A 12,271-nucleotide genomic window follows, 5' to 3' on the forward strand; every position below is an offset into this window, starting at 1 on the left:
ACTTATTGAGTATGTTGACTTGCCTCACAGCAGTAAACGGTTCAATATTTGAGAGGAAAAACGTTGGAGATATCATTTTGTCATGCAATACTCCAATTGTTACGTTAGGGTGAAAGATTGCTGATGAAGACTCAAACCATGAGTGGAAACGTTCAAAGTTAAGGTTTATACATTTAGTATTAAGATAAAATTGCGCTAACCGATAACTAGCGTCGACTCCTATCGCCTGTAATATATATTTTATGGTTTTATTAATAATTTACTTTATCTCGCCGACGTAAAAAGAAAAAGAGAAAGATGAACTATATAAAAAGTTAAGGTGAAAAGAATAGAATTCAGCATTAATGACACAAACTTTCAACATAAAATTTCAACCGGATATATTACCGGATACTAATAATATGCGGCTATTCAGCGGAAGAGTAAAAAGAGGCCGAATAAGACCTCTTTTCGTCTTAGGATATCGTATACTTCCAGGATATCCAATATATCCCTAATATTATATAATTAATATTATACAATGCTTTTAAAACGATTGTTAATAATATATAGCTGCATTTAGTAATCCATGTATATACCTGATAAGAGGCCGCACTATCGAGACCGCTTGTTGGTTCGTCTAATAATAGAATAGATGGTTTAGCAATTATTTCCACGCCGATAGAGAGTCTCTTCCGTTCGCCACCACTTAATTTGTTCGCTAATGTGTCCAGACAATTTGATAAACTGAGAGTTTCCACTATATCGTTTACCTGATAAAAATAAATAAATAATATCTGATGTGTAATGAATCAATCTTTTGCTCGCCATATATATGGTAAATTAAGCTAAATACTGTAAATACTATGAGAAATAATATGTATGTATATACATACTATTTTTACTAGTATAAAGGATGTCCAAAATTCGCGACTCAAAATATTATCAAGGAGGTTCTAACAAAATTAAATAATAAACCGCGCCCGATTCTTATTGCCCTGTCATCTTCAAATTTCTTTTGAATAAGCTTAAGTGTAAGAGAAATATGTCCAAGCAGAATACAAGTCATTATGATGTCAAAATGATTCCAAAATGATCATTAAAAGTCATTTTTTAATTATTTCCGATTCATTTCAATGTCATTTTAACGTATAATTTGTTGAGTTCTGTTTGGGTGGTAATATCACATATGCTAATATGCTAGTAAATAATGCTTAGCATTTATAATTTTTATCATGGTGTAATTAATAAACTACTGAATAAATGTTTCCATGCAAAAAAATCATTTAATATTCATAGCGGAGATATTATAAGAGATGCTACTATACTCTCTAAATCTGAATCAGTGGATAGTCACTAATTACCCAGTGGCATACTTGGCACTGATAATCAGTGAAGTTCAAAAAAGGAAGAATGTTTGAGCATTATATAACTAAAAGTTGAGATACTAGCAAGAGATAAAAAATGCAAGCGCCGATATACGACAGCTTTGTTAGTGTAATAAAAGATTTTTTAAGTACATTCGACATATTAATACGACATATTTCGCGATGACATCATGAATGTAATTTTGATACATTGCGACGATGCCAAATAGTACGCATAATGATATAAAATTTAAAGATCGAGATGTATTACGACGTTGTCAAATAGTGCGCATAACGATATATGTCCCACCCGTTGTAGTCCTATACTCGCCATAGTATTCGTGCTCTCTCTCCTATCCATTGTGGTCCTATACTTATCATAGTATTCGCGCTCTCTCTTCTTCTCGTTATATTCTCTCCCACGTTCTCTTTTCTTCTTGCTCACAATTTTATTAAATAAATATAGTATTTGTTTTACGATTTTTTAATGATATGACTTAGCAATGATTTTAATTTAGCAACTAATTATAATAATATTTTTAGTAATGTAATGTAATACAAACAGTTGAGCATTTCTAATTATCAAACTATTATAAACTATTATTGAATGTTATAGCTATCGAACACTTATTGTACTACGTCGTACTACTGAACAGTTATCATATTATTAATTAATTCTAAATAACTATAGAGAAAGAAGATTCTTTTCCACTCGCGGTAAGGAGAAACAGAAATGTGCAGGTTTCAAAGTTATGTGACAAGCAGATGATGTCATAGAAGGGAGCGAAAAAAATATTTTAGGATTATAGAGGAAATCCAGAAAGAAATAGAGATTAGAATTATAATTTCTTATTATTCAATTTTTATTTTAATAATTTGATTAACTTATTTGAGGAAAAATTTAATTTCAATTTTCCAATACCATATTCATTGAATTTAAGCACTAAAATAAGTAGGTTAGTTAGATCACATAATAAAGATTAGCTAGGTCAAGGATCTCACATTTAATTCACTGATTACCAGTGGCATACTTGGCATTGATATCAGTGATTGTCCACTGATTCAGATTTAGAGAGTACCTACAAGATCATAATGACATCTTGTTCTCTATGTATACGAACACGTTTGAAAATTTTCTTCCTTATTTATGTTTTACTTACAACTGAACAAATCGCTTCATTGTTCTGATTAACGTCAAGTTTCAATCGAGCCGCTATATAAAGAGTTTCTTTAGTTGTGAGGAACGGTAATAGAGCCAATTGTTGCGGTACGTAGCACACTTGTTTCCGGAAAGTCCCTTTATTTCGTTCAACACCGTTTATGGTAATCGTGCCCTTAATATCGGTCAGGCGTTTGCCCGATATGATTTTCAGCAGAGTGGTCTTTCCCGCACCGGAAGGACCGATTATCACCGTGACTTTCCTCCGTTCGAAATATCCCGTTACATTATGTAAGATTGTTTTTTCAGTCTCTAAAAATAGTAGAATTTATGTTTTTAAAGCAATAAATGTATAATATATATTATACATTTACTGCTTTTTGAAACGTGTTTTTTCAAATTTGCTGACATTATAGAGAGAATACGGCTTAATGCACAGATCGCCGCTTTTTACACGTTAATTACAACTATTTTCTTCATACCCTAAACCTAAAAAAATAATAAATTTTTAAAAACAATAGTTTTTGGCAATTTAATGGGAAAAATAATGGTCAAAAAAGGATGTTTTTTTTTTTATAAAGGAGTAATTTTAACAAATCGCGATTTTTTATAATTTTGTTAGGTTTATCGTATACATTCAACATTATTAATCAGAAATTAATTTGATTTTTTGATTTCAGACAATTAGTTCTGGCTGCACAATGTCAGCAATTTAACATACCCAAGTAAAAAACAAACCAAAAATTAGTCAGAAATTGGCCAGGAATTCTAGTTACTAGCTAGTTTCTGGCTAGTTTGACTGGCCTGTATAATCGAGTTTGAATACAATGAACCATTATTGAATGAGACGATAAGTAATTAAGCTGCTGAAAACGATTTATCGAAATATTAATTATGTGATCGATGATGTATTTATGCCTAATGTGCACGCAGGAATAAATCAGCGTCTGAACTTTATTAGTAAATTTCATATCGTCATTTTTTAATCGATTTCAATTAATTCGGATTGACTTCGAATTGAAAAGAATCACTGCAATTAAATTAATACATGATTATCAACCAACTATATATTATTATGTTAATATGGATAATATTTGATAATGTGGTTGATAGTATTTGCTCGGGGTACACACATACATGATTTATCCTTGGGAATAAATTTATCCTTCAGAATTAATACTACAGTTATTGAAATATTTTATGGTTTTATTGTAAAAAATTGCTTTTGAAAAGTACATACCACTAGAAATGCGATTAGTAGAAAAATTGAAATTAGTGAGATATATGTACAAAAAATAGTTTTCATTTTAGACTTCGTAAAAAATTTATCCAAATATATTACATTGCAATATTGCTGGAACGTTTCATTGCAATATTACAAAAAGCGAACATCTTAACATTGTTGGAATTTTGCAGCAATGATTCAGCAACGTTTCGCAACCACCATGCAATATTGCAATATTTCAGTGAAATTATTCTTCAATGTTCCTGCAATCTTTCTGTGCTGTATGGGTAATGATATATTTTTGATGTCAGTTTATGACATTGTGTGAGTGATAAAAAATATAAGAATTCACATCATTTTTACGACGTTTAGTCGTCAAGGAGTTTATTATGGTTCACTAGAATATTTATAACTTCAACACCTAGCAAATTTGTTCATTTTTGTAATTTTCACTACGTCTCAGGAACCGTATAGATTCGTCATAAGAATAACTAATTAATGAGGCCAAATGAACGACACTTTGCTACCGTCAATAACACGAAAAAATAACGTATTTTTGACATCGACTTATGACGTTATGTACCTGTGACAAATCCACGTCATTTTTACGATGTTTGGACGTCATTTTAAACATCACATTCGTCATAAGAATGACTAATTAATGACGTTAAATATAGATGACACCTTGCTACATGGGTATTTTTTGTCAGAAAATTAACTTTTATGGTATGTTAAATTAGCACGAATTTTATTCATTTGTGTTACATCATTTTCCACTGGGAAAACTGGTGCAGCACTAGCGCCGTGCTAGGTTTAAATTAAAATTGCATTAGTGTAGTAATAATGCGGGTTTAGTGCGGTTCAATGGAACATATCATAAGACATTCATTTTATTAACATCCATTTTATAACACCCCTAAAAATATAATATATATAACTATGTTCAAACTTAAATTGTTTATTTTATCTAGTGATGTGTAAATGCCAGTTACTTATTTTACAATATTTTGATTCATTTATTTATTTGAAACATTTTTTAAATTAAATTTTTACATTTCAAGAGTTTTAAACGTCAAAATGTCATTGCGTAGCTATTATTAGAAACATTGAAACTAACCCAATGTCATTATGACATTAATTACAATAATGTAATATCATATCATAACACACAATACCATACCTTAGTACGGACACAACCTCAATTTCAATTTGCACTGATTTCCACTGACTTCAAAGACAATGGAACAAAAGTTCAACTCAGTGCAAGTTTTTTGCACCAGTTTTGTCAGTGGAATGTTAAACACTGAATTGGGACATTAAACACTGAACTGGTTTTCGCAATGGAACAACACAAAATTACATTCAGTATGTATCAGTATTGCACCAGTTTTCCCAGTGAAAACGCTATTAGAATTTATGTTTTAAAACACATTATTTTTAGGATGTATTTCCGAATAGGTGAACCCTCCGATTTTTTTCTAGATTGGTATACTACCAATTGTATTTTGATGCCCTAATTACGAATATGAAAATTATCGACAAGATCATTTTCAAGGTCAAATATTTAAAAAAACGATTTTTGTCACATTTTTTCGTACTTTTTGTGTAGAAAATCGTGCGCCCCTTAAGTAAGGGAAGGGGGGGGGGGGGGGGGGGGGGGGCGATGAGAGTCGCTTCGCGTGGAAAGTCGAAACCCACGTGCAACAGTACAATTATGGAAGTCGCGCGCCCCTTAAGCAGGGGGAATGGGAATGAGATATTTAACCGTAAAAATGACCTTGTCGGCAATTTCCATGATTATATTTGTAATCAGCACACAAAAATACAGTAGTATAAATAAAAATCGTTTTTTAAATATTTGACCTAGAAAATGATCTTGTCGGTAATTTTCATGATCATATTCGTAATTAGGGCATCAAAATACAGTAATATATCAATCGAGAAAAAAATCGGGGGGTTGACCTGTTCGGAAGTACACCCTTATTTTTATGTTACTTGTTCACTTACTCATAAATTATGTTATTTTGACACTCAAAAACATTGAATACTAATTTCACAAATAATCTTTAAATAACATAATCACATTTTGTTAAATTAACACTTGAATATGTTAAAAAATTCAACACAAACTGTTAACAAGAACATGGACCAATTGTGTTTCCAACACAAATACACAAATTTTTTACTATGTATATATGAAATATGTTTATACATGTTCATACATCCTTCTTTCTTTTGTAAAATTACTTTTTAGTGTAATAGAAATAATAATAGTAATGTGAACATTAAAAGTAATTAAAAAGATAACTTTCGCACTATTTGTTTTAGAAAAAATCAAGTTTGAAAAAATGTAAAAAAATTACTTATGTATAATTTGTATATAAAATTATATATAATTATGTATGAACAATTTTTTTTACATTTTTCCAAACTTGTTTTTTTTAAACAAACACACACACACAATGCGAAAATTATCGCTTTAATTATTTTTTATATTTTCACATTACTATTATTATTTCTGTTACATTAAAAAGTAATTTTACAAAAGATAGAGGGGTGTATGAACATGCATGTGAAATCTGCATTTGATATAATTTTCCGAGTATGTATAAAAATGCCCCACTTCAGTTGTGCAAATAATTATACTTTTTGGAATAAATCGATATAACGTATTTTTTTCTTAAAGTTAACGTTTTTCTCTGGTAAATGTCTAGTATAGAAGAGCACTCTCCTATGACCTTGACCTTACTAGAAATTTTCTATCGAGATTTATAATAATTGCAGAACCAATCAAAAAACGCCGTGAGGATAATCAGATATGTAAATTAAGATTTTAAAACGAAACATGTAGTTGAGAATTAAACTGTCTCAGATAAAGAAAAAGAATTGGAGATATAAGTGATTGGAAACGAATATAAGTATAGAGTAAAATCTCCATAAGCAATAGTATACGCAGCACCGCATGAAAAAAATTAGATTGGGTGGTACAGCAAAAAAAAAGCTATAGCCTACTGCGTGAAATCAACATTAATTACTAAGAAGATTTGATGGTTTAACAAATCGCTAATGTTATTCAGCTGTCAGCTTTGCTACTGTAACATAGAAAACTAATTGTCCGTATATTATGATTATTAGGGCCGGCTTAAGAAATTTTTGGCCCGGGAGTTGAAATTCAAACGGGGCCTCCCTTTTCTCTGAAAAATAGTCTGACAATATTTCTGTTACTAAAAAAAGACCTGTTTTCCATCCAATTTTGATATATAAGCAATATAGAAAAATGTTTTCCATTTTCTGTTGAACGAGTATGATTGTTCGTAAATGACTTTTGCTGTCTATGCTTATAAGATGCAAACAGTTGTCAATACTGCAAAAGAAACACACATAAAGATCATTCACGTTTTATTATAACTTTAGTGGCACTTCCATACATACAAATTTTTTTCTTGATTTATTGTGCGCAAGTTCATTAATTAGATCAGTAAAATCAAGATTTTTCATCAGTTCGCTCTCTATTGCTAATAATGCTAATAATGATTAGTCTACTTTCAGTCATTGTGGTGCCCGGTGTCATGAGAAGTAAACAAATTCTAGGAACTCTGCTATTATATATATATATTATAATATATTTATATATATAATGCATTCCATTACGCAGCAGTTAGTGAATCTGTATTTATCCTTGTTATTCACACAATGACTGCGTTCAACAGAAAAAACAGTTTTGCAACTGTTATAAAATTCTTGTAAATGATTGGTTCATACATTTAGATCCAGTGAGGAACTAGGAGCAAGACCAATCATATTGAAGAATTTTACAACGGTTGCAACGCTGCTTTTTCTGCTGAACGCAGCCATTGTTAAAGAATAAAATGATTTAGTTATACTAATTGAACTAAACTGTCACGTAAACTAATGCATCAAAATGTGCACCAAAAATGTACGTTTCCAGATTAAAAAAAAAACAAAAACGAGTATCATTTTTACTGAATATTGTGTTTTATTGTACGAGCAATGGAAAATTAAAATTTTTTTTGGAAAACAAAAATGATTTATTTGAATTCGATTATTATTTACTTTCAATGAAATATAATTTTAAGCCAAGACTAGGGGCCCCTAAGAGGCCCCCCCCAAAAAGATTGGGTCCGGGGCTACAGCCCCCTTAGACCCCCCCCCCTTAAACCAGTCCTAACGATTGTTGACAGATTTGTTGGGTTAGTTTTTATATATGTTTTTTTTCCGTGCGCCACTAGATAGACATGAGTTCTTATTTCTCACAAGTAAAATCCTATAAAGATTAAAATAAAAGATATGGCATGATGAGATTTTTTATTTGTCTTCTACTAAGATGATACTTTGAAAGCGAGGTCCCAAAATCGGATTCCACGATGAAACTTATATTCCTGAGATTTCAAAGTTATTTTAATAAATTTTCAGCCACATTTCTGACGTATTTCAAAACAGTTTTAGCAACTTCAATGACTTTTTAGTAATATTTCAAAAAGGTTATAGGTTTTTTAAATGACTTTTTAACAATTTTTCTATAAGGTTTTAACTGCAAGAATCGCGGACATTTTGCAGAACTGTCTCAGAAAATATTGCAGATATGCTTCGCGACTTTTAAATGTTTCATTTTTCATTTAAAATATTTTTAATGAAATATTTTAAATAAAAAATGAAACATTTAAAAGTCGCGAAGCATATCTGCAATATTTGCTGAGACAGTTCTATATAGAAGTCTGTGAGACACTAACATTTATCATATCTAAGTGAATGTACATACGTGAGTTATCGACGGAAGCTCTTGGCAAAACGTTTTGCATGCCAAGAACTTCCGTCTATATTCTATATAGAAGTCTGTCAAAGACATAGAGAATAGACTGCGCGATCCGTATCTAAGTAATGTATCAAATGTGGTCGACAATAATGAGAGAGAGGCCCATGGGAGACGGCCAATCCCCCTCTCATTCTCTCTCCCATTACACTATTGAATGGAAAGAGATAGAAATGGCCGTCTGCCACGATCCCTCTCTCTCATCCCTATTGACTATCTTGACACACGGATCGCGCAGTCCATTCTCTATGTTTTTAAACTCTGTGTAGTGTAGCACCAAAATTTTTCAGAGGTATTTCTCAAAAATATTTTAAATGAAAAATGAAACATTTAAAAGTCGCGAAGCATATCTGCAATATTTTCTGAGACACTTCTATATAGAAGTCTGTGAGACACTAACATTTATAATATCTAAGTGAATGTACGTACGTGAGTTATCAACGGAAGCTTTTGGCACGCAAAACGTGACAGTAATATATGTTTACAACATGTACCGTGACAATATACATACATCGACGATATATGACGATATATACGTGAACAACATGTTATTATTCTGATTGCAAAAAAAAATTTGTCAGGGTACCGAGAATGCAAAAAAAATTTCGACTTTTATAGAGATGACAAATGAACTTGCCTTTACGGTTGCGACGAACTGAATAACAAAGATCGTTGAATTCGATGCACATTTGCGAGTTCCGCGATTTTTCAGATTCCAGCAACTTTTCCGATTCTTCCATATGGATCTTGAAATCATTATCCACTATTTTTGCAACGTTATTTTTATCGTTTGTTTTCACCATTTTGCTAGACACTTTATGAAATTAGCTTCGTCGTCAATTCATTAATTAAAGAGCTGACATTTATAGTACAGGATAGCACAAGTGTATGATATAATAATCATTAAGTATTTTATCAGTTGTATATACGACGGATTGTGTATTGAACTCCGATTCTATGACTGATCTCATACTTCGTGCTGCTGATTATAAGCGTAAGCAGAGACGTACCTAGCGAGAGGAGTTAACGAAACCGGCTCCCACCGCGAGCATAAATTTAAGGGAAGGGGAAAGAAAAAAAATATCATCCTAGAAATCTATCTCTAATTATTATCTGTGTAAAGCCTTATTATCAATCAAACACAAAGTGATTTTACAGCTGTTTAATGTATAAGCCATGTAATAAATTAATTCTTTTTAGTCAAAGAGAGAAAAGTGAAATTGTAACTTTTTCAAAACATAAATTTATAAATATCTAATAAAATACTGTTTCAACACATTATATCCAAATATTTTTTTTATCTTACATCTTCATACTATGTAATCTATATGATGTAATTTTTTCAAAATTAAAATGGATAGAAAAAATATAAAAAAAAGTAAAAAATTACTCAAGTCATAAAAAATATGATGGTATTTTTAGTACAACAACATAAGTTTTAATCAGGTTTAGTACTAATTTAAGTTTCTCTTAATAAAAAAAGATTATTACAAAATTATTTTAAAAAAAAGTAATAAAGGTACTAAGTATAAGTTTCTTAAAAAGTAACTGCAGCTACTTTTAAAAAATAAATCTCGAATGATACATTTCTTTGTATTCTCATTCTTCCTAATCCAATCCAAATATATAACTTTAATTCTTCTTAAAAAAATAATATCACAAAATTGCACTAATTAAAATAAAATTTATACACGTTGTACTACCTAACCGAGCCTAAGTGTGTGTGTGATATGTATTTACAAATTCCCATTTAAGAATAATTTTATTCTGACCTAAGTAATATGTTGTATTTTCAACTCAATATTCAAAAATATTGAATATAAAAAAACTACACGCTGAACTGCTATAACAAATATACAGGGTATAAAAAATAGATATGTGTTGAACAAAGACTCTCTCTCATCAAATAAACAAAAAACAATCAAACTCATGATTAATGAGATTCAGCGCGAACGGAGGTGCGCAATAAATCTTACACAAGTAATTTTGTTAATCCATCCGATGTGATGACCTCATCTTTATTCAAAATCTTGAAAATTTGTACGTTTTGATTCTCTTTTGAATCTTCATCAGTAAACTTCTTGAACAATATTATATTTCGCGAACGCTTAATGTAGAGTCACTCGCAGGTTGCCAAAACTGAAGTGTTATCTGTTTAAATTTATATGTATGAGATATTGAAAAACAACCAATAATGTAAACGAGTAAGAGCCACTTTTACCAAGCTCAGTTAACTTAACCAGCTTAGTAACTGTAATGAAATAGAAAGAGATAGAAATAGTTCTATCTCTTTATATTTCATTACAGTTACTAGACTGGTTAAGTAAATCGACGATGGTGAAAGTGTTCCTAACTCACCCACACGAAATATACAGGGTATTCTGATATATATTGCCAGTACTGAAAATCTATGGTTACGTAAAGGTTTTCAGTGTTGGCGTAGATCGGGAACACAGCTACAAAGTACTAGTTTTAATAATAGAAGGTAGGCCCCCCCCCCCCAGCTATAAAAAAGCAGCTCTGATATTTATGAACTCAGCAGCTTTGAATACAGCGCATGAGCAAGAGCTTATTCGTCGTTCTTGCATTATTGGAAAAGTTATAGGCCGTAGCACAGACTCTTGCATAACGCATAATGCATAGCGCATAAGCGAATCAACTAATCAGAATCTTTCCTTTCCTCCCATTCCATGAAAAAGAAGAATTTTGATTGGTTGATTCCTTTATGCACTATGCATTGTACGTTATGCAAGAGTCTGTGCTGCGGCCTTATGGCCGCAGTACAGACTCTTGCATACGCATAACGCATAGTACATAAGCGAATCAACCAATCAAATTATTTCCTTTCCTCCCATTTCACGGAAAAGAAGAATTTTAATTGGATGATTCCCTTATGCACTATGCATTATGCAAGAATCTGTACTGCGGCCATTACTTTCAGCTGCCATGTAGACGCTATAGCAGAAGCAAAAACGGAGCTATTACAAGCGTCACGGACTTCAATTCCACAAACGATAGCACATAAAGTATCTTTTGCTATAGTCTATATATCGATTGAGTGAAACCTCTTCGCCGCAAAAGAGGTAATAATAGCTCCTGTTCGTGCAATGTTTTTCCAATATCGCTGATTCATAAAAATGTTAAAACTTCTTTTACATATACTAGCACTTTCTCTCATTAGAATTTTCTATATGTTACAAATTTTTCTTTTATTATACAAAGAAATAATACCATTAAGTTGAAATAGAATTATTCTGGAGTAGAAATTCGAGAATACGTATTATTTAGATTGATAAAAAAAAACAGTATAAGTCAAATAGGATACTTTATTTTACACACTTTATTTTAATTTGTGTAATTTTGTGATATAATTATTTTTTCGGAAAATTAAAGTTATCTTTGGGTTAAAATAAAAAGAATAGGAATACAATGATATCACTGAGATTTTATCTTTTTAAAGTAATTGTACAACAATTGTTTTACAAGGGGCGCGTGCATTCTATTTTTTATGAGTGAACATACACTCGAATTTAAAATAAAATAAATGTACATTTGAAGTTTGGCGAAAGCAAGATAGAAAATTTAGTGCAGCAACAAAAAATAGACTGAGACATGATTTTTTAATACCCCGTATATGTAATGATGATATAAAAATGATTCGTTCTAGAATTTAAATGCTTGTCAATGATTTATGTTACTAAATAAAAATT

At 31.0% G+C, this 12,271-nt stretch overlaps 1 protein-coding gene across 1 annotated transcript in view; it reads right to left on the minus strand.

Moving 5' to 3' along the window:
- The window catches only part of LOC108759997 (ATP-binding cassette sub-family G member 4-like), a 25,257-nt gene extending 15,763 nt beyond the window's left edge, over positions 1-9,494 (minus strand). Inside the window, exons 1-3 of the mRNA XM_018505756.1 lie at positions 9,199-9,494; positions 2,507-2,817; positions 579-752 (exon numbers count right to left, since the gene is read on the minus strand). Coding sequence (XP_018361258.1) covers positions 579-752; positions 2,507-2,817; positions 9,199-9,364 — 651 coding nt within the window. The 5' untranslated portion in view covers positions 9,365-9,494. The remainder of the gene's footprint in view (positions 1-578; positions 753-2,506; positions 2,818-9,198) is intronic.
- Between the last annotated feature and the right edge of the window lie 2,777 nt (positions 9,495-12,271).

Source organism: Trachymyrmex cornetzi, unplaced genomic scaffold (assembly GCF_001594075.2).
Source record: "Trachymyrmex cornetzi isolate Tcor2-1 unplaced genomic scaffold, Tcor1.1 scaffold210, whole genome shotgun sequence".
Lineage (NCBI taxonomy): Eukaryota > Metazoa > Arthropoda > Insecta > Hymenoptera > Formicidae > Trachymyrmex > Trachymyrmex cornetzi.